General features: G+C 46.4%; 1 protein-coding gene across 6 annotated transcripts in view; it reads left to right on the forward strand.

Annotated features, from left to right (window-relative positions):
• CHD2 (chromodomain helicase DNA binding protein 2) overlaps window positions 1-22,404 on the forward strand; it is a 69,839-nt gene extending 47,435 nt beyond the window's left edge. For 5 of the 6 annotated variants that reach the window (XM_039385932.1, XM_039385934.1, XM_039385935.1 and 2 more), the window contains exons 21-43: window positions 447-635; window positions 1,153-1,315; window positions 1,670-1,822; window positions 2,302-2,373; window positions 3,581-3,730; window positions 4,343-4,491; window positions 5,008-5,104; window positions 5,839-5,931; window positions 6,410-6,583; window positions 7,468-7,643; window positions 9,117-9,158; window positions 10,163-10,302; window positions 11,029-11,170; window positions 11,311-11,461; window positions 12,785-12,907; window positions 13,218-13,346; window positions 14,099-14,239; window positions 15,387-15,521; window positions 16,636-16,814; window positions 17,373-17,472; window positions 17,948-18,164; window positions 18,530-18,779; window positions 18,893-22,404. In XM_039385932.1, coding sequence (XP_039241866.1) covers window positions 447-635; window positions 1,153-1,315; window positions 1,670-1,822; window positions 2,302-2,373; window positions 3,581-3,730; window positions 4,343-4,491; window positions 5,008-5,104; window positions 5,839-5,931; window positions 6,410-6,583; window positions 7,468-7,643; window positions 9,117-9,158; window positions 10,163-10,302; window positions 11,029-11,170; window positions 11,311-11,461; window positions 12,785-12,907; window positions 13,218-13,346; window positions 14,099-14,239; window positions 15,387-15,521; window positions 16,636-16,814; window positions 17,373-17,472; window positions 17,948-18,164; window positions 18,530-18,779; window positions 18,893-19,226 — 3,499 coding nt within the window. In that variant the 3' untranslated portion in view covers window positions 19,227-22,404. The remainder of the gene's footprint in view (window positions 1-446; window positions 636-1,152; window positions 1,316-1,669; window positions 1,823-2,301; window positions 2,374-3,580; window positions 3,731-4,342; window positions 4,492-5,007; window positions 5,105-5,838; window positions 5,932-6,409; window positions 6,584-7,467; window positions 7,644-9,116; window positions 9,159-10,162; window positions 10,303-11,028; window positions 11,171-11,310; window positions 11,462-12,784; window positions 12,908-13,217; window positions 13,347-14,098; window positions 14,240-15,386; window positions 15,522-16,635; window positions 16,815-17,372; window positions 17,473-17,947; window positions 18,165-18,529; window positions 18,780-18,892) is intronic. The other variant, XM_027719864.2, reaches the window with a different exon arrangement.
• Window positions 22,405-22,697: the final 293 nt, after the last annotated feature.

Here is a 22,697-nt window from a genome sequence, read left to right on the forward strand (position 1 = left end):
CTCCCAAGTGGAGGAGAAGGAGCATATCTCCGCATTTCAAAGGAGCTGTTAGAGGAAGCAGCAATCTAAAAGAGCCTTCAGAGCAGGGTAAAACGTAGTCCAGTTGTCAAAGCCCTGCCTGGGGGAAGGCACTGTGGAAAGTTTGGAAACTGCTGCCAGTTAAATGTCAGCAGAGTAAAATACTGGAAAACTTGGAAGTTTGGGTCCTCGGAGGCAGCGTGGAGCTCAAATATAAGATGTTAGGAAGGCGCCTAAGCCCAAAGAGCTTCTAGCTTTGCCACCAATCTGCTTAGTTAGCAAGAGCAGAGTGAACCTGTTATCTTCCACTGTTTCCATTGAACTGATGATCTCCTGTCCTGTGCAGCAGGAGCATATCTGATAGATGCCGTGTGGTGCCGTAAGACAAGACATTCTGACCTCTCCCTGATCCTCATTTCTGTTGCTAGGTTTGAGTTCTGGGAGGATTTTGAAGAGGATCATGGGAAAGGTAGAGAGAATGGCTACCAAAGCCTTCACAAAGTCCTGGAGCCTTTTCTCCTACGAAGAGTGAAGAAGGATGTGGAGAAATCTTTGCCAGCCAAAGTGGAGCAGATCCTCCGAGTGGAAATGTCTGCTCTGCAGAAACAGTATTACAAGTGAGTCATTTAATAAGTTATTGGGAGTGCCAGTAGTAATGGGCCTTGGGAATGTGTTTCAATATACTGTGGATACTGTGGCCTTCAGAGTGCAATATGACAGCCATCACCTGTAGTACCATGAGCTTCCCAGTAGGAAGCTGAGGTAGGGTAGTTGGTATCTTTCCTTCTAAAAAATTATCTCCAGACCACTGGAGATGCTCTTGTAGAATAATACAGTTCAGTTGGCGAGCTTTGCAGGACAGAGGTTACATCTTTTCTGGGGGAGTAAAGATCTGCACAAAATTGTGATGCTGTTCAGTATTAAACTGCGATAATATCAATAGGAAATTAAGGTCATGGTTTCTAGTGAGCAACATCCTGTAAAAGAAGTAAGGAGAGATAGAGGGAGGAGAGATAGATAGAGATAGTTCTGATGCCTGAACGAGATTTCCCGGAAGGTTTTGTTCCTCCAAGACTCCAGCAGGTGCACTCTGGGCTGTGAAATGATCTGGACTTTCATTTTTCCTGCCTGCAGGTGGATTTTGACAAGAAACTACAAAGCTCTTTCAAAGGGAACAAGGGGAAGCACATCTGGTTTCCTGAACATTGTGATGGAACTGAAAAAGTGCTGCAACCATTGCTACCTTATCAAACCTCCTGAGGAAAATGAGAGAGAGAATGGCCTTGAGACCCTGCAGGTGAGTGGTGCCTTTGGTCACCACCTTTTTTCCTTAACTTCCCTCTTCCTTCTGTCCTCCTAGCAAGATAACATCTGTGGTTTCTCTTTTAGAATTAGTCTGCACAACTAAGCCACTTGAACTCTCAGTGGAGAGTTCAATGGAGGCAACATTTTGTGGACATCTAGAGCAGGAGTTGCAGGCAGTGTAACATGTCTTGAATGATTCATTTTGTGTGTGGCCTCTGCTGTGTAAATCCAGATGATTTGATTAAAGATGTACAAGAGATGCATGACCCCAAAAGAAGCAGTTCTGTGCATGTCTGTATAATGTAAGATTGGAAAACATCAGCTGAAATGATGGTTATTTCTTCAGTCTCTGATCAGGAGCAGTGGAAAGCTAATTCTCTTGGACAAGCTGCTGACCAGGCTGCGGGAGAGAGGCAACAGAGTGCTGATCTTCTCCCAGATGGTGAGGATGCTGGACATCCTGGCAGAGTACCTGACTATCAAACACTACCCTTTTCAGGTGAGAAACATCAGCATGCAGAACAGTGGGGTTCTCTTGAAAACGTATGAAAATGCAGAGGGAGCTTGAGCAACAGGAGTCATTGAGTTTCCTAGAAGCTGATGGCTGGGATTACAGGTTGCATTTACTGCAGGGAACTGGCATGTCCCTTCATTTCAGTGTGGCCATATCTCTGCAAAACTCCTTTGACAGGCCCCTTTGGCCTGTGTCCTGTGATAAACCCTGAGGAGAGGACAGTGAACACAGAGAGCCTGGCTGGGAGCCTGTAATGGGAGCTGTGGTGTCACCCGCTGTGTGAGCATCCCCCCTGTCCTTGTGACACAGCTGAGGCAGTGCAGTTATTTTTAATTGGAGGCTATTTTTAACAATCAAACGCTGCAGGCTGCGAGAGGGGCTGTAGGGCTTGCAGGACCTGGGTGCACCAGTTCCTCAGGGCTCCTTTACCTTCTTTCTTTTATCACTGTTGTTGATTTTTCCAGCGCTTGGACGGCTCGATCAAGGGGGAGATCCGAAAGCAGGCGCTGGATCACTTCAACGCCGACGGCTCCGAGGTACCACAGTCCTGCCTCAGGAGGGGCCGGGTGGGCTGCCCGGGCAGTGGGTGTTGTGGCTGAGCCACAGGTTGTGACTGCCAAGAGGGGATTAGTTCAGTTCATTTCTTTTTACAGGACCCCAGATACTTTTGAAGACACAGATATAGCAGGTTTTGCAACTGGCCGTATTGCTTGTTTTAAATCTGCCATGTCCAAGGAACAGGGCTGCAAGTCACAACTCCAGAAAGTCCAGAAGAGGCTGGGAAGAGCCAGAGTTTAGCAATGCTCTCCCTATGGTCTGAAGAATGAGAGATGGTTGTTAAATGATTCTGGTCTGAACAATGAGAGATGGTTGTTAAATGATTCTGGTCTGAACAATGAGAGATGGTTGTTAAATGATTCCAGTCTGAAGCTGGTTTTGGATATGAAATAGCAAAGGCAAAAGGAGGATTTTTAGTGTTGGCAGGCAGTGGAGTCTGGTGTTGGAGGTGAAAGTCTGCAGTGTAATATGAGAGGACATCTCAAACCTCTCATCCAGGATTGCTGACTCACAGTGACTGGTGCAAGGCACTTGTTTTTGTGTCAGTCAGCCCAGCCATGACAAATACCTTTCCTCACTCCAGAAGCCTGGGCTGGAAGGGAATTCTTGGCTGGCACAGGAGATACAGAAACTCTTCATGGTTGTGGGAAAGTTAACAAATAAAAGTGAGAAGGAGACAGCAGTGTGAGTGGGAAAGGAGAAAGAATGCCCATAGAACCTGCCCTTTTGCCTTCTTTTGAGGGCATCTGTAGGGGCTCAGGTGTTTTGGCTCTAACCTGGCATCCTGTGCCCTTGGGCAGTAACTTGAACAGTCTGTTAGTTACTGGTCTCACTCCCAACAGGGTTCAGGCAAGAAAAAGCAGATGTTTGTCTTCTGCCCTTGTAGGAATCTAGTAGTCTGACCTTCAAAAGTGACTCCAAGGTGCCCTTGCTCTGAGCTGCTTTGTTGCATACCTGGATTAGCACATCTTTAAGCCCTGCCAGCACTGCCTCACCATGGGTCCTGGCTTAAAGACCACTGGTGCTTAGCCTGTGTATGGGAAGGAAATAATTTTTCTGCTTTAAGAAGCATGAGTGCAACAGAGCCTTACATTTGCTTGTACAGCTTTTGAGTCACCATTGCTATTTTATGTCCACAGTTACAGGCTGGCTAACTCATGGATGCTTTTTTTTCCCCCCCCTCAGGACTTCTGTTTCTTGTTGTCAACACGAGCTGGAGGGCTTGGAATTAATTTGGCCTCTGCTGATACTGTTGTTATCTTTGACTCGGACTGGAACCCCCAAAATGATCTTCAGGCTCAGGCCCGAGCTCACCGGATTGGACAAAAGAAGCAGGTCAGAAGAGCTGCCTGGGTCGTTTTGTCTGTGGCTTCAGTGTGAGCATCTAAACAGGCTCCCACTACACCAGAGAAAATATGGTCTTTTTGCCCCAGTCCTGACTCCAGAGAGTGCTGCCAGCCTCAGGGAATCTCACTGAAAAAAGGAGACAAAAAATCAGTCCAGATTTGTCATATGCCAAGTCTTCGTGTTGGCTTTGGATTCTGAGATGGTTCAAAACCAAGAACCCAACCTGTTACACTTCTCTGCCTAGTGGACTCTGTTCTTTCTTGCCCAGAAAAACTTAGCAAGTAGAGCATCACCTTTACTGGGGGTTTATTAGATACGCGAAAAGTTTGGTGCTAGTTTGGATTTAGCATGATTGTTTCAGAAGAAAATTTACTCTGTGCTTAGGCACACTACAAGATGTGTGTTAACCATCCTGATTTTAACAGGGTCCTCTGAGATGTAAAGAGAATGTGCTTGTTTTTCTCCTGTAAAACCACATCTGTGTGTGAATAGACAGTGTCAGCAGACCAGTCTCCTGTGAAGTAGCTGAGGGTTGTATTGCTGTGTCAGCAGAGCATGTTCAGGTCCAGGAAATAGCTCTGTTCTCTTTTTGCCCCTTAGGTGAATATTTACCGCCTGGTCACAAAGGGGACAGTGGAGGAGGAGATCATTGAGAGAGCCAAGAAGAAAATGGTGCTGGATCATTTGGTTATCCAGCGTATGGACACCACTGGCCGGACTGTTCTGGACAACAACTCTGGGAGATCCAAGTATGTGATTGTGTCAGGAGGCAGAGATGTCTGGAACAGTGCGTGGCATAACCAGCCTCACCTGCTGATATTTCCCAATATTTATTGGGTAGGGTATAGGGCAGAAGGCTAATAAATAATGGCAGCTTCCACTGATTTGGCTTATGCAGCCATTAATTTGGACATATAGGATAAAGATGATCAAAAATTAAAACCTAGTTTTAATGCATTACTTGTTTTTACTTCTGCCTTCCACCCAGAGATCACCTGGTCTGAGGGAACCAGTGGTTGTGGAAAAGCTGCACCTTGGCAGTGACCTCAGACTCTCACCATTTCCCCCCAGTAGATGGAAGTGGTTCCCTTTATAGTCATTATCCTTGTTAGAGCAGGAAAGAGATTAATAAAAAAGCCTTTTATAGTGCTGGGTAGAAAACTTACTCCTTGTTTCAATTAGGAAAAACTTTGGTGTGGTTTTGTGCTGTAGCAGTGCTGACTTAACAACTCAAAACACCTTTTCCTTCCCACTTGCTCTTGCAGCTCAAATCCTTTCAACAAAGAGGAGCTGACAGCTATTCTGAAGTTTGGAGCTGAAGATCTCTTCAAGGAGCTTGAAGGGGAAGAGTCAGAGCCTCAGGTAGTTTGAAATTGAAATCACATAGCAGTTTGTTGTCATCTGCAGGTCTGCATGAGGGATTGTGTGTGGTTGTCCCCACTTTGTACTTGTCCTGTGCATGAGAGCAGGTCAGTGAATAGGACACATGTGAGTCTGGAGAAGCTGAAGGAAGAGTCTGGGATTGGAGGATCAGGGGGTTGAGGAGAGCCTTGCTGTTGGGGATTAAATAGTAAAGGTCACCAAGGGAGTCCCTTGTCTGGTGAGGATTCATTAGCTAGTTATAGCACAGCCTGCTGAAAGCTGCTCTCCCTGCCTCTTCTGAGCACTTGTTCTCAGCATCCTTTTTTGGTTGTTCTCTGAGAAGCAGGAGTCAGCACAGTGAAGTGAATAGGTCACTTTCTTCTGCCTCAGTGCAGCATTGCTTGACAATTTAGTGTGGAGTGCTTTGACCGATTCTCTAAATGGCCCAAGCAGCAGAGCTTCTCCCGAGGAAGACAGTCCACAGTTCATATATCTCACTGTCTGGAAATTTTCCGGGCTGTTCAGCCTCGATAGTCCTTTTCTTCTGTCCTGTCACCTTATTTATACTCTGTTGTACCACTTGAGATAGTTCATCCCAGCCCTCGGGGATGATACCCTGCAGATATTTGCACTTTATTTAGCGCATATCAGCACACGAGTCTGTTCTCAAAGCCTCTTATTTCCCGCTGTGCTCGGTATCCTCTGCTTTATCCCTCCTTCTCCCTGACTGGTAGGAGATGGACATCGATGAGATTCTGCGTCTGGCTGAAACACGGGAGAATGAAGTGTCCACCAGTGCCACCGACGAGCTCCTCTCCCAGTTCAAGGTATGGACCCCCAGGCTCTGTAGTGGGGTGTGGGAATGTGGCTCCCCACATCCTGCCATGGTAAGGTCAGTAACAGGCAGGAACACCTCTGAGAGATCACAGAATCACAGGATGGTTTGGGTTGGAAGGGACCTTGTCTAGTTCCAACCCCCCCCCCCGATGTAGGTATTAATTTGCTTTCGAGTAAGTGGTTTTGAAGGCTGTGAATCAAATTCAGATTTTACCAAATTTGGAAGCAAAGCCAATAATTAACAAAGGCTCAGCAGGACTTCTTAAACTGCACGTACTTCCTCAAAAGCTGTAAGTCCAAAAACGTGGCAAGGAACCAGGAATGTAGTGACATAGGAATTAATTATGCAGTAGTTTATGGAAGTGTTGGCAGAATTCCTACGGGGCAGGAGTTGAGGCTTAGCAGACAGCTCAGGAGTGTTCCTGCCAGGGGAGGGAATTGCTAAAACTTCTCCTGTGCTTGTGAAAGGTCGCCAACTTTGCAACCATGGAGGAGGAAGAGACGGAGCTGGATGAGCGGTCCCAGAAGGACTGGGATGATATCATTCCAGAGGAACAGAGGAAAAAGGTGGAGGAGGAAGAAAGGCAGAAAGAGTTGGAGGAAATCTACATGCTGCCTCGAATCCGGAGCTCAACTAAAAAGGTACAGCCCATCTCGAGGAGCTGAGAGGCAGGAGACAAGAGCTGGCAAAGGCAACACTCAAGGGAAGCCTCCTTGCCATCGAGCTTCTTTTCCTCCTCCAAAGTTGGTTGGGAATAAAGCACAGAGGTAGCACATTGACCTCTTGTTGGCATCATGCATTGGGCCCATGGTTTGGGATGCAGTGTGAGGGCCCAGACTTAAATTGGTCCGACTCATCTTAGCAAACAAAATTAAAGAGAACTTGTAGTGACCACAAGGCAAAGTATCCAACTGTATTGGATTTTACTGCAGATTTTGCCATTTTCTGGCTGTTTGTTTTCCTCGGACTTGCTAGCTCCCTGGGCTGCTCTTGCCTAAATGTGGATCTTGAGGGCCAAAGGAGATGGTGTCTTCCTGAGTCCTTCTTTAGGTCATGGGATCTACCCCAATCCAAAAGAAAGCTGGCTGTGCAAGGAAGTTCTTCTGGGATATGGGACTTTAATGGATTATGCACTGTTCTCTGGATGAGCTGGGGAAAAACAGAGAGAGAAGGATAATTCATATTGGATGAATCCAGATTAATTTCTATGGAGTCCTGGTTTTTGAAATAGTCTAAGGGAAATCAGTGTGTTTTAATGTCTCATAACCTTAGTAAATCAAAATACAGTTGTGAAACTGCTGGCTCTACAGGGAGGATGACCACTAGAGCCTTTGTCAGCTGGGAACTGCAAGGGTGTGCAGCCTTTCTAGGACGGTTACATGAGCTCTTGCATCTTTAGGAATAAATGCCAAGGTGTTTTACAGCCTGTACATTAAATAGTGCCAGTGCAGGAGGGACAGAAAAGGTTGTTAGCTGATTAGATTAGCAGTTGTTAACTATACTACTGTTCTTCTGGTACATACAGGCTCAGACAAATGACAGTGAATCAGATGCAGAAACTAAGAGAAGGCTGCAGAGATCATCTGGATCAGAGAGCGAGACTGACGACACCGATGACGAGAAGAGACCAAAGCGCAGGGGACGTCCTCGGAGTGTTAGAAAAGACACTGTGGAAGGATTTACTGATGCTGAAATCAGGAGGTCAGTGCTGAGCACAAGAGACAGTTCAGAAAACAAATATAGAAATGCCATGCAGGTGGAGAAAATCCCAGATTAATCCAGGACGCGTTCACCTGTAAGCACGTCAATGGTTAGGTGGAGCTGGTTCATTGAGACAGCTTCTGCACCTTTATATAATTCAGTTTGCTCCCAGCTGACCTTAACATCCAGGTCAGTGAAAAATGGACTGGATTGTCTTTAGTCAGGCTACAGTGAAGCTGGTGCCTTCCTGAGATTAATCCTTGTTGTAACTGCCTTTCCTGGGCCAAGGGGATTGAGCTAATTCCATGTAACACGTGAGATCTTAGGTGCCATGAGATACAGAGCTGGAGAAGCTAAGGGCTCTGGCCTTCCTGACATTTTTCTGGCAGTTATCCTGCTGATTTAAGCTCTAAGTGAAAGGCAGGCTCTGGCAAAGTGACCCCATGAGAAGCACTGGTCCCGCTGATCCCAGCAGTTGTGTGTCAGTTCCTTGGAGGCAGCTGGGGGCTGAATTCGAGTATTGTTTTCTTCTTTTATCTTCTAATTCTTGAATGCTTCCCAAAGATCTTTGTCTTACAGCTCTTCCCACATGTTCAGCCAAAGATGGAAAAGAGAGGGCTATGAGTTTTCCTTGACTCTTTCCATATCTGAGTTGCTATATTTTTAAGCAGGAGATACCAGATTTTCTGGACTGTGGTACCTGCCCTATATCCATCTTGAAACCATGGAGCAGGAAGGACATGTTACAATATGGAATATAGCAGCCATTTATTGTAATGTAACAGAAAGAGGCCGAAAGAGCAGAAGATGAAAAAAAGAAGGCAAAAAAATAATTAATTTAAAAAATAACCTGTAATTGTAGCCATTGGGTCTACTCCTAACACAAGGCACTGTTTGATTGCAGCAACATTTGACTCTTGCCCTAAAGTTGTGTTAGCCATGGCAGGGACTTTCACAATAAAAATAAGACATAAAAATAAATAGCAATCCTTGTCTGCAAACCTCTGTGATGGATTGAACCACGCTTGGCTCTTCTGTGATGGGTTGCTACATTTACAGCCTGAGCCTTAAAATTACTAATGACATTGATTTAATGCCTCTTTTCTTCCTGGAAAAATGAAGTTAATAATTACCAGCATGGTGTGAGCCACTGCTTTCTTCCATTTTTTCTTTCTATTTTCTTCTATTTTTTTTTTACACTACAGTTATGACTCTCCTTTTTTTTTTTTTGTCATCTGTCAAGCACTCAAAATTCATAATAATATTGTGTTCTTCTCCAGCCAAGGTCACAAAACTCGTTGTGGGGGCTAATGGATGAAGCTTCCCAGTGCTGAGGGATACTGAGCTAATCAATGGGGAATGCAAGGGTGATAATCTGGCAGACTGTAATTCATATATTCAAGTGTATTTGTGATACTGGACCTACTTTTTATGGCAGTTAGTTTAGTCTTCTTCTTATTTTTTTTTCCTTAGGTTTATCAAGGCTTACAAGAAGTTTGGATTGCCTCTTGAAAGGTGAGTCCCACCCTGGCCCTGCTCCAGAGAGGAATCACGGAGGGACACTGTATTTCTGAGCAGAGCCAGACACACACATTGCTGTGGGTGTTTGAACCTTGCTGTCATGTCATCAGGAACATAAGCACTGCTGTGCAGTCCCTTGTGCCTCAGTTGATGGGCACTGATGAGTGCTGGCCAAAAGCATCTCGAGCAGTCGTGGCGCCGGGCTGTAACAGCATCGTCCTGCTGGCAGAGTCCGGCCCTTGGGGCATTCCCACTCAGCCTAGAAAAGAGAGGGAGCAGCTGTTGGAACAGCAAATACTACCCAAAACGCTTGCCAAGCTTCTCTCTGCACGTTAGCCTCAAAACTGAATTTGGAGCATCTTTCCATGCTCTATCCCTCTTGAAGGGAAACGGGGAGAGGCACAGACCATCCTCGAGCGTGGGTCAGCAGAGCCCTGGCTGAGTGCTGTGACCCAGCATGAGTGAGGGGGGAAGGGAGATGCCATATGTGCTGGGGCTGGAAAGCCCCTGCTGAGGTCTCAGGGCTGAGGCAGGGTTCCCTGCATATATTGTATGAGAATTGCAGTGTTTTTTCAGCTGGTTGTACTCTTCTGTTGTGAAACACAAGGCTTGCGTGTGAGTCTTCAGGCAGGCAAAAGGGACAGCAGATGGCAGCTTTGGACCATCAGATGGAGTTAATATGGAACTAGGAAAGCCTGAGGGAACACTGGGCAGTCATAGAGGGCCCCTGTTGTCCCCAAGACAGACAGTTCCCACCTTTGCTTTAGTACTAAAAAATCCAAAGGATTTGATCACTTATTCTACATCTGAACTGCAGCTGTTAGACCTAAAAAAAGACCAAAAAACTGAGTTGCTTCCTGCACAAACTCAACTTGTGCGTGTTTCATACATTCGTATATGTACAGTATTGAGTACTAAAAGCTGTGAAACAGTTGATTAGGAGATGACTGGGAGGAGATATTCTCTATCAAATACAAAACACTTTCCCCCTTTCCCAGGTTGGAGTGTATTGCCCGAGATGCTGAGCTGGTGGATAAATCTGTGGCTGATCTGAAACGTTTAGGGGAGCTCATCCACAACAGCTGTGTGTCAGCAATGCAAGAATACGAGGAGCAGCTGAAAGAAAATCCAGGGGAAGGTAGGCAAGAGGGTTGTATGCTGCTGTTATGATGTTTTTGGGATTGTTCCATGGAGCTGGAGAGGAAACTGTTGCCATGCTGGCTGGGGAGGTGTGCCACATTTGTGACTTAGAAGCAATAAAACAAGCACACACTTAAACCATCCCATCTCTGCCAGGCAGCTGTCACCAATGGAGAGAAACTCCTGAGCCTTCTGCTCAGACTGGAAAGTGCTGCTTGGGTCTGCTGGTTTCTGCTGGACATGTGTTTTCATGGGGAGAGACTGAAGTGATCAGCTGATTTAATGCTGGGTCACAAAGCCCAAATTTTAACTGCTCCGGGGACTGGGAAGCAAACTGGTGCTATGTACTCCATGGTAAAGCTGGATCCACAGTTAGCACTTCCCAGAGCTGGAATCATCATCCGCTCTCTGTATGGCTGTTCTGTGCTGTTGGTTTAGAGATAAAGGGTCAGGTCTGGATTTCCTGCTGGGTCTCTGCCTGTTGCAGCTGAACAAAACTGCTGAAGCAACAGCTCGAGCATACTTGGATGTGTTTTTAAGAAAATGATACTGGGAGGTGTTTGGATTGCAAATCTAAGTGAGTTAGTGTAAGAAAACTTATATTTTGGGCCTTATGTTTAAATAAGTGGTTGAAGCAAGGCCTTGATCACTGTCTGTGAAGCCATTTTTACAGAGGCACTTCTTTCTGTAAGAGTTCTCTTAGTTGCTGTGTTTTATTGTTGAGCAGGGAAAGGACCTGGAAAAAGACGAGGTCCTACTATCAAGATTTCTGGTGTCCAAGTCAACGTGAAATCCATCATCCAGCACGAAGAGGAGTTTGAAATGCTGCATAAATCCATTCCTGCAGACCCAGAGGAAAGGAAGAAGTGAGTTTGGCTAAAGTTAGGCAATGCAGAAAGAGGCTCAGGGAATTTGGATTTTGTAGTGGAAAGTGAATAGCCTGGATATGTGGATTTGCTTTATCCTCCACAGCATTAAAAGTAGCTCGTGTTTGAAATGCCTTTAGGTACCGCCTGACGTGCCGTGTCAAAGCTGCTCATTTTGATGTAGACTGGGGAGTGGAGGAGGATTCTCGCTTGTTAGTGGGAATTTACGAGCATGGTTATGGAAACTGGGAGCTAATTAAAACAGATCCGGAATTGAAGTTATCTGATAAGGTAGGTCGCTTCGCTTGCTGATTCCATTGGGTCCATGGCAGTGCTCATAGAGAACATGCTTCATTTACTCCAGAAACAGATGTTTGTGTTTATAACTACTCCAAAAATAATAATAATAAATAATAATGAGGGAAACAGTGACCTTCATGGAATGTTGCATGCTCGATGGAAAGCAGAGCTGTCTTATTTGATGGGCAGTACATTTTCCCTGAGCAGTACCACATGAACCACACTGAAACGATGCAGGAAGAAAATGGCAATGCTGACATGTGTGGTTACATGCACAGGACAGAAGAGGCTGCATTGCATAATCATGACTTGATGTTTCCTTGCGCATCGCACAAGAAGCTGAGTCTGAATTTCTGCGTGGAAGTAATTTTTCACAGATTTGACACTGCTTATGTCAAGACTGGTCTGTGTTAGCTTTGAGGGTATAGTTACATGACTGGTGATGGCAGCACAGCCAGCTGGAAAGCCTCCATCTAGTTCCTCTGTTCCTCAGTCATGCCCACAAGAACAGTTTGTGGGGACCATGTTGAAATGATCTGGGTTAAAAATAAGCCTCCATCCGTTGTGTCAGTGCAGTGGAAAGAGCAAACTGCAGCACAGGGCTGAGGAGCATCGGGAATCTCCACGCCAGCTTTGCTGCCAGTATGTGACATTCCCATCCCTACTAGTGCTTTTAGCAAAGATCATGCTGTGGCTGAGAGCCCTTAATATGTGGAGTTCAGAAAGGCATCTTATAGTGGAAACAACTGCCTGAGACACACCACCCAGTTTCCAATGAAGTATGAAACTAACCTAGTTGATGAGCTGAGATACTTCCCACAAAGTGGCCCCTTGGAGCCTTGTTTTCCGCTAAAAATTCTGCATCTGTACCACTGCTGTAGCAATGTCTTAGGTTACCAGGGGGACCAGCCTGCTGTGACAAGGCTGTCACAAACAAATCTGATGTGTTAAGGAGAGTGGACTCAGTTTTGCAACACAAGGTCCCAAATATAGTTTGTAAAGGTTTTTTTTTCTTCTAGAAAAGATCTTTTTTCTTCAAGAAAGATCCCAGAGAACCTAGAGAGCTGCCTTGGGGTCCTTCAACTTCTGCAAAAGTCCAAGGGGAGGGATGCTTGTTTGCTGGGAGCTTCACTTTTAGCCAGACAGGGAGAGTCTGTGAGGAGGGGGGAAGGAATGCTTGAGCCTGCTTGTTCCCCCAGAAGGTGCAGCATCTCCAGCCCTTTGCTGGGCCTGGAAGGACTGCTGATAGCGTGTATCTCTTTTGTCAAGCTTTGTGCATGAAGGTATATATTTTTGTTTTCTGCTTTATTGAAGATCCTACCTGTTGAGACAGATAAGAAACCTCAGGGAAAACAGCTCCAGACTCGAGTTGATTATCTACTGAAACTGCTGAAGAAAGACCTGGACAAGAAAGAAAACATGAAAGATGGGGAAGAGGTGAGATGTGGCTGCCTGATTCTGGGGATTTCAAGAGGAGTGATGGCAGGCTGATGGCAGGGGACAGCCTGTGTTCTCAGGTCACTGAACATCATCTCCGTGAGGGAATATGGGCTTGTCTGTTGTCTGATTGCATTGTGATATTGAAGTGATAATTAGTGAGGGGCAGGTAATTATTGCACTTACTCGGGCTCATCGGGCTTCCTGCCATCCTGCAGGGCTGCAGTTGTTTGCAAGGTGTTCAGGAGATATAATATGACCCCAGGAAGTAGCTATTTGCTTGCTCTGACTACTTCTGTGTTTTCACCAGGGCAAGCTAAAGAAGAGGAAACCACGAGTAAAGAAAGAGAACAAGGCTCCCAAAGTCAAAGATGAGCATGGGAATGAACTCTCCTCTCCTCGGCACTCGGACAACCAGTCAGAAGAAGGTGAAGTCAAGGTGAGTCAACCTGGTGGATAGTGGTTTTTCCAGGTTTCCTTGAGCTGTGCTATTACTGCCCAAACTCACCTTGAGAAGCACCCCCAGCAAAGCCCTGGGGAGTCAGGAGGCACTACAGAGTGAATTTCCACAGGACTGACAGACTTACAAAAACGTACATACAGCTGTCAGGGTGAAGGAGGCACCTTTCCCACCTATTCTTTTAGGTCAGTGCTTTAAGTGTTTTTGGGCATCTTAGAGTGGCCACACACATCCACATATTGACTTGGAGGAAAGGTTGTGTTAGGACAAAGCCTGCTGCCCTTATAAAGGAGAGAAAGAAGAATTGTTTCTCTCTCCTTTTGGGCACGTCAGCCAGTGGTGAAGTTGGAGTTTACCAAGGTCATGCTGTTGCTTAGAAAACGTTCTGTCATTGAGTGGTTTGGCTTGTAGTCTGAGGCTTTTTGTTCATGTGCTGATCAGTATCTACCTCAGGGGCTGAGCCTTCTGGAGCACAGCTGGCACAGGAAAGCAGTGCAGATCTGCAGCTTGCTAGCTTGTCACAGGCTGGGGCTCCTCTGGTTTTTATACCCTTTTGTCAAGTTTGGGTGGATGGCAGCTGCTTAAGCAGGGCTTGCTGTCTGGTTAAAGAGGTGTGAGGGCAAATTTGGATGTACCTCAAAAGTTGCCTGCATTTTAAGGTTGTAAGTTTTATTGGAAGAAAGTGTGCATGAGGTGAGGACTCCAACTTTGTGCTGTGGCTGGTTTTCTAGGAGGATGGCTTGGACAAGAGCCCGGTGAAAAAGAAACAGAAGAAGAAAGAGAACAAAGAGAACAAGGAAAAACAGACATCCTCTAAGAAAGAAAAGGAAAGTGATAAAGAGAAAAAGAAAACAAAAGACAAGAAAGAGAAGGTATGTGGTACTCTCAGGAGCCGTTTGATAGGAAAGTCCCTGAGCAGAAGGACAAACTGTGAGACTTAGGATTCATGGAAGGCCCTGTGTGAAGAGACATCAATGAAGCACTGGGGGGTGAGGTGGTATCCCGTTTTCAGCCCTTCTTGCCATAAAAAGTAGAAAAGGCAGTATGTCCTAAAGGTTGATGGAACATGAAACAAAAAGGAAGAGATTTTGTCAGTCTGCCTTTAAAGTACAGCTATCCCTGTGACAGTGATATGGCCACATAGCTGATGTTAAGGAAGAACAGGGGAAGAGCCTGGAGCACTCAGATCAAAGTTCTGTTCAGCTGTGATTTATCACAGAGTTGGCAGCTCCTTGTCTTTATTCCCCTTTAATTTAAACTCACCCAAATGACCCAACTGCCCACACCATCAAGACTGAAAAGTTGTCATTGTCACTGTTCAGGACTCAACCAGAATGAGTGTTTCAACATCCCTGGTATGTTGGAGACTAAAATGTCTCTTGAATCTTGGGTGCAACTGCCCTGAGGCTGGGTTCAAATTGGAAGGGGAGTAAAAGCTCCCATAACACTGACCTGAAGTACCTGTCCAAGGAACAGGTATGTGCTGCATGTGAGTGTGCTTTGACACTGAGGTCATAAGTGCAAACCAAGAAGTTTTGTTGAGTATGTAGGGGAAGGTTTTCTTTCCAGTGATATTTGGTACGGCTTTGACTGCAGATAAGTCATGTAAGTAAAATTTTACATAAACAGGCCATGGTTTGAGAACTAGTGACATCACATGAAGTTGCAGATCCTTGTAGACATGAGACTACCCTGAGCTCTGTCCTTTGCAAGGGAGGGATATTCTTTCACTTACACTCTCTTCCAAGTCTTCAGCACTTGGTTTTCTCTCCATGAGTGTGAATATCATATTCATGTCCAAACTGTTGGCTCTGACTTCCCTCTGCTCCCTTAGGGGTGATGTAAAGCTAAATAGAGCCATTGCAGCTCAACAGTTTTTGATTCTGGGAGGAAAGTTGTAGGAGCAGTGCCCAGGGTTTAACAACTGCCAGTAACAATAGTGCAGAGGCTGTTAGTTGGATTACTTGGGATCCTGCAGTCTGGCTCATCATGTGATGTGTGTAATTTGTCCTTGTAAAGCCTAAAGGTGGAGAGGCCAAATCTGGGAGCAAAGGGAAGAGATCACAAGGTCCCGTCCACATTACTGCAGGGAGTGAACCGATCCCCATTGGCGAAGATGAGGATGATGATCTGGACCAAGAAACATTCAGCATAGTGAGTATTTTCCTCGGGAGATGGGAGGGCAGTGGCAGAGAGTCCAGCCCAAGGCGGTTGGGGTTTGCTTAAAAGGATGTGTTGTAGGTGTCAGGGTGTGAACCCTCTCCAAATGCCCCACAGGGATTTCCTCTGGTCAATCTGAGAGCAGGGCAGGACAATCCTGGATGAGATCTGACCACCAGCCTCTGTGCTACCCACTGGTAGCGTGTCAGCAGAGCAAGCACAAGAGCTCTCTGCTTCAGCTGGTAAATTCCCATCTCTCATTTGGCAGCCCTGGGTTACAGAAGACCCTGCAGCCTTATGTGGCAGTCCCTTCCCTATAGAAGCCAAGGAGCCATTTGGGGCTCTTCCAGGCAGGGAAATAGAGTTTACAGGGTGACCTTGTATGGCTCTGGGAGGTACAGAGCTGTGTAAATGCTCTCACAGCAAATGTGCCCACAAGGCTCGTTGCAAAAATAACCATTTAGTAAAAGTTGTCATGGCAGATTCTCCTTGGCTGAAATACCACTTCTTAAAAACAGTTCTCTCAAGGCAAAGCTGTATGTTCACCTCAGGTCTATGTTATTTTTTGTCTTTTTCTATAACTTTCCCTCTTGTGATACATGGAAGGTCCAGTCAGGCAGTAGAAACCTGTCTGATTTCCTGTCTGTGCCCAGTGTTGATGTGCACAGCTGAAAAAGATGATTTCATCTCATGCCTGCCAGTTTTGGTAAAAGGGAGCATTAAAGTGACTGCATATAGGGATGAACAGGATTAAGTGAGCTCTCCTTCAGCTGGGGATGCTGGTTCAGTGTGTGGATACTTGGATATGCCTCTCTACCTGCTGTGGGATCTGTGTGGGAGCAGACCATGTGTGGTTATGGCTTGCAAGGCAAATTGTTCCCCTCTAAAAGGCAGAGGCAGTGGAGATGGGGAGACTCTTGTCTTTTCCTGATTATTATCTGCAGCATGTCTAACAAATTGCTGTTTTATAGCTGATTTCTCCTTGTCTAATGGTCAGATAAAGCTAATATCTCGTTCTAATGAACTTCTTGCAGCTCTGATTAACAGGGGAACAGTGTAGAGACCTGTGCCAAATTAATGACTTTCTCCTCTCTATTGCTCTTTCAAGTGCAAGGAAAGGATGAGACCAGTCAAAAAAGCACTGAAGCAGCTTGATAAGCCTGATAAAGGACTGACAGTTCAAGAACAGCTGGAGCACACACGCAACTGCCTCCTAAAAATTGGTGATCGCATCTCTGAGTGCCTTAAAGCCTACACTGACCAGGATCACATCAAGCTATGGAGAAGGTGAGGGATCATTTTGTTTTCCTTGGCTGGTCTAGGATATTTTGAAATGGTAGTTAGAGGCTGCTGAGTTTTATGTGAGTGAATGTGCCATTTGCTTGTTATTTAACCAGTGAAATCTTGTGTTCTCTAGCCCACTCAGTTCATAGAATTAAAGAATTATGAAATGTTCTGGGTTGGGAGGGACCTTAAAGATTATCTAGTTCCAACCCCCCTGCCATGAGCAAGGACATCTTCCACTACACCAGGTTGATCAGAGCCCCATCCAACCTGGCCTTGAACACTTCCAGGGATGGTTTTCCATGACCAGTCCCAGGTGAGGGTTTTTTCTGCAAGTGTTGGTTTCATTTACCTGGATTTCAAAGGTAGTTTAGATAAACCAGTGCAAACCTCTTTATTTTACTTTGAGGAACTTGGTTCCAGCCCTCCTGATCATCCTGTCGTGTGCTGGGTTGAGACCGTTTTCCAGAGGGGGTCAAATTGATTTGGTGTTGGTTTGGAAGCAGTTGGCAGTTAAACTGCTGATGTAGCAATTAACAGAAAACGTTCATGTCCTTCTAGGAACCTATGGATATTTGTGTCAAAATTCACAGAATTTGATGCCAGAAAACTACACAAACTCTACAAGATGGCTCATAAGAAAAGATCGCAGGAAGAGGAGGTGAGAGCTGAAGTGCCTTTCCTTTGATTGCTGTTTTTAAATGTTGCTGCACTTAAAGTGCCAATACTTTCTGCCTCTTACTGTGGGTGTTCTTAGTTGTTGTTGTCAGTGTGTGATTTTCTCAACATCTAAACAGTCTGGCTGCATTTGCCTTCTCTTTCATGTGGCATTTCTGGTCACTTTGTCCTGGCTGTTCTGACCAAGAAAAAGCATTGTTTGGTGTGGCATATGGTGTTGAGTTGCCCTTTAGAGTGAAAAACCTGGCATGCTGCCCTGTAGAAATAAGTGTAGAAGCAGAGCTGCAAAACCGTGCCTGTCCTCCACCACGTTTGCACCGTGCTCGGGCACAGTTGGTTCACCAAGTCTTCAAAGAGGCAGGAAAATCCAGAGCCTGACAGACAAGGCCATTCCACACAGAGTCCAAATCTTCTGATGGAAGACCAGCTGAGCTGTATCCCTCTCTTCCACCTTGCAGGAGCAGAAAAAGAAGGAGGACACGTCCAGCATGAAGAAGCCGTTCCGCCCAGAGCCTTCAGGCTCCAGCCGCGATTCCGTGATGTCCCAGTCTCACGTGCCTCACAATCCTCATTCCCAGAAGATCCATATGCCCCCTTCCCACACCCAGCAGCAGATGCACGGGCACCCACGTGACAACTATGGCCACCCAAACAAGAGACACTTCAGCAACACAGGTTAGTGCTGGCAAGCCAGGAGAAACCACCCCTTCTAACCTAATGCTCCTGGACACTAATCCTTATGGGAACTGTGACTGGTCTCGTGTAAAGGTGATGGGATAGAACAAATATTACCATTGTGTACTTACTGCTGGACGAGAAAACATAACGATGTAGTGAGGAAAAGAATATAAGAATGGGACACAATAAGATTTGTCAGAATAATGATAAAGAAATTCAAAGGAGAAAATTGGGCCCACGTAGTTTAGGGAGGAGAAGGTTAAAGGGGCATCAGTAGTTACAATTTCTGTGAGAATTCAGCAAAGTAATGGGCTTAAACTAAAGTATGAAAGAGACTTACAGGTGCTCTTTCCTCGTGGCAGACCGAGGAGACTGGCAGAGGGATCGAAAGTTCAACTATGGTGGCAACAGCAACCAGATGTGGGGTGGGGAGAGGCACCACCAGTACGAGCAGCACTGGTACAAGGACCACCACTACGGGGACCGGCGGTCACGGGGGGATCCCCACCGGAGCTCCGGGAACTACAGACCAAACAACCTCTCCCGCAAGAGGCCGTACGAGCAGTACAACAGCGACCGAGACCACAGGGGCCACCGAGACTATTATGACAGGTAATTAACTCCCTTCCACCTCAGGCAGGCTGGGAGGAGTTCGAAAGGATGCACCGTGTTGGCCAGGCTTGCCTTGGGAAACTGATCTCCATCCGTTTGTTTTCCCTCTGCAGGCACCACCACGAGTCCAAACGTCGACGATCTGATGACTTCAGGCCTCAGAACTACCACCAGCAGGATTTCCGACGGATGTCTGATCACAGGCCGCCCATGGGATACCATGGCCAAGGACCTTCGGACCACTACAGGTCCTTCCACACAGACAAACTGGGAGATTACAAACAGCCCCTCCCTCCATCTCACCCTGCAGTGTCGGACCCTCGCTCTCCCCCCTCTCAGAAATCCCCCCATGATTCCAAGTCACCTCTCGATCACAGGTCACCTCTGGATAGGTCATTGGAACAGAAAAACAATCCAGATTATAACTGGAACATTCGGAAAGCATAAAGAGACTGAGAGGGGGAAGCGCACGTCTGAAATACTTGGATTGGTGTGGCGGTGGCTGCTTTCTCCAAGCCAGCAACGAGAAATTCTGAACATGCTGCTATCATCTGGCTGGGTCAAGGAGGATTATGGGGGAGTGGGTGGAGGAAGATTTTCCCTAATTCTTGATTCTGGTTTGGATTCCCGTTTCCTTTCCCCTTTTTTACCATTGAACTGTTCTATCATGGAACCAGCCTTGCTGCCTCGGTCTTTGTTTTGTTTCTGTTTTCCTCAGTCCAATGGACCCAAGGGAATTTTCCCCAGCCGGTGTTTCCTCAGAAGGAGAAGGCAGATCAGTGCTGCTTAGGATGGTGCAGAAGGCTGTGAGCCTGCTCCAACTTGATGTTATGTGACAGTTGCTGCTTTGGGATTGAGGATAAACTGGTTGGGCTGGGATTTGTGTGTAACCAGCATGGGGCAATGGGAGGATGTATTCAAGGAGGGACGGAAAGACCCTCAGCAGCCAACTTTGGTTGAAAGAGGGACTTGCTGTCCCTGAGAGTGAGCTATGCTGGTGACAATCCATCACTTTCCTGGCCATGTTATCATTTCCATGTCTTTATCCATTTCAAGAAACTGACTCTGCTTTGATTTCTGTTGTCCCCTGCAACAGGAGAGCTGGGGGTGATCTTCCTCCCATCTCCAGGGCTGGAACTGGCAAATCTTGACTCTGGGGAGGGCGGGAGTTGGGATATGTGAAAAAAAGACTGACTTCCTTAGCAAAGGCTTAGTTCACTTCTAACCAGTAGTAAAGAAATTGGGGTGAGAACAGTATTTCCCAGTGGACAGGGATCAGGAATTCACAACAAAACGCTTCTCTTCTGGCATGGGCAGCTTGGGTGGTCCAGGAACTAACAGGTGCTGGCTGGGAGCTGCATGATCAAAAGATGGCTCTGGGCATCTGGGGATCCTGGAACTTCCAATCTCCCTCCCACTGAAGTGCTCCGGTCTTTGGGCAAATAATTTTTCTCTGTGCTTCACGAAGCAGTGATCACAAACCTTTACTGCAACTGAAGGATAAAGGATGGTAGAACAAAGGGAAATAGGAATCCACTGTTTAGGAATAGTCACTTTCCTGCCACCCTTCTGGCAGTGACTCAGAATTGCTAAAAGTACCTGCACTTACAGACCTTCTGTCTAAATTGGAAATGAGCCTGGGGACTTAGCACCTCAGTGAGCAGGGAGCAAATAAGGAATTCAGGACCGATCCTTGGAGCAAACGTCTTAAGAGCCCAGCATGGCAGAGGGAAAAGAGGAGTCTGCAGCCCAGTTCAGTGGACTTCAGGGCAAACACTCCAAGTATTCAAGCCACAGCATTTGATGCAAACCAGTATCCAACCTGGACTCTGCTGTGGTTGTGCACAGATTGCTGGCCAGAAGTAGTTTGGGTGATTATTTTTCAGGTTGGAGTTCCCTGGACACCACAAAGCTCTCCCAAAAGACAGACTGCCCAGAGTGTGGTGTGTGGGGATGCGTCACCTCCCAGAGCTCAGTGTTAAAGACCAGGCTGTTCCAGACTCCCCTCTTTGATGAGAGATAGAAGCTGGGCCTCCTGTTAAGATGCCAGTATTTGACCCTAATAAGCTGTGATGTCCTTTCCCCGAAAGACTGAGGGCAGGTGGGTGTTCAGGGCTGGTTTCCTGACTCCAGCCAGTGCCTTGGAAGGCGCATGCAAACCAACACTAATATATCCCATGTCCCCTCCACGCAGCGTATCCCTGGAAATCTGCTGCCATCACTCCTTCTGAGCCTGCTGCTTTAACGGGACACATGGGAAGGGTTTTTCTTCCTTTTTGTTTTTATTTTGCAAGATTTCCACCAAATTCAGGGCAGTTTTGTTTCCTTAGGGGCACTTGCTGCCCTGAGAAAGTGTTACACTTGTGTTTACCTGTGCAGGGTGAGGTTAATGCAAGTCTTCCACAGTCCCCCTTGGAGCTGCCAGGCAGTGGGAGGTGTGGAGAGAGCATGTTTCCGCAGCTTTTCCCACTAAGCTGTGACTGCAGCCTGTGGTATTCAACAAAGAGGTCCTTTCTTTTCAGAGGTATTAGCTTTTAATGTGAAAATGGAAGAAACCTCAGAGGGGGCAAAGAGAATTGCTCTTTTTGTCCCCAAGCGGTGCTGTCATGATGGGAAGTTCGTGCCATACTCTTGTAGCAAAGGCAATACTGGCCAGCCAGTATTAGGGTTGGTGCAGGAAAACTTTGAACCCCAGCAAGAAGCATTTTCTGTGTCCAGATGTGGGGGTTTCTGCACATCATGGGTTCCAGGTATGAGGTTGGTTTGGGTTTCCTTCTTGTGCAACAGCAACAGCTTTACTCTTGTCCACCAGAGAGTTGTCCCTGCTGTCACTTCATAGTGATGCTGAAGGCACATCATTTTGTCCACTTGTGGTGGGCAGGTCTTTGCTGAGTTTGGTTTTAGTGAAGCTGGAGAATGAGATTTGGGAGAAAGTTCTCCCTGAGCACACACACATGCATTTTATGTCCCCTCAGCATAGGGACCATGACCAGACCCAATCACTTGGATATGAGTGGGATCAGAGGGGACACGTCCGCAGCCATAAACTTCCCTGTGGTGCTTGTGTCAACACCTGGTACAGCTCTTCCTTCCGAACCGGCTGCTGGATTCCCTCCAGCCTCTTTGCAGGAAAAAGTACTAACTTGGGTTAGTATTTTGATGGGTTTTTATTAAAAAAAAAAAAACAAAAAAGTTTTTTAGCCTGACCTCTTTGGAAACGGTGTAAAGTTATGAATTCACATGTTGCAAGTCCTGCAGACCAAAACTTGCTGTGGGGACAGGCGATGTGGTCCCAACCAAAACGGATGTGTAACAACGCACTGAAGTCCTTGCGTGAACGGTTTGTGATCCTCACAAAAATACTATTCTGCTTTCACCCATTTCCTCCCAACCTCTGCCTCCCCTCCAGGGAGAGAAGGACTCTTACTGTAAAAAATGCGGACTTTTGAACCTGTTGACTAAAAACAGTAATTAATATTAATTTATATTTGTGAAAGAAATGCCACTGTCCTAGTGATTTCTGATGTAAATATGTTGTTTATATAGTATGTATGAAATTTTCCTACCTTGTAAAACTGCTGTACTTTTGATTCTTGTATATTAAAAAGTGTTACTGAGATTTTCAGAACGGCCCCAGCATGGTGTCTCTGGGGGGTCCTGCGGCCCCTGGGTACAAAGGCAGGTCGAGGGGGTGAGAGCCTGACACTGGGGCTGTTTTGGGATGACAGGGCCCTTTCCTGCAAGCCACGATGGATATTTTCACTGTGCAGGAATAAGCATGTTCTTCTTGGCTGCTTTTACGTAGTTTCGCAGTCTGCAGTGATAGAGACTTGGAAATCCTTTTGGATGGGAATTTCCACCTGATCAGGAGGAGCCAGGCATTCCCTCACCCATATCCACCAGGATTTCACTGTGATG

Source organism: Pipra filicauda, unplaced genomic scaffold, assembly GCF_003945595.2.
Source record: "Pipra filicauda isolate LSUMZ 115617 unplaced genomic scaffold, ASM394559v2 scaffold44_size3831614_pilon, whole genome shotgun sequence".
NCBI classification, from domain to species: domain Eukaryota; kingdom Metazoa; phylum Chordata; class Aves; order Passeriformes; family Pipridae; genus Pipra; species Pipra filicauda.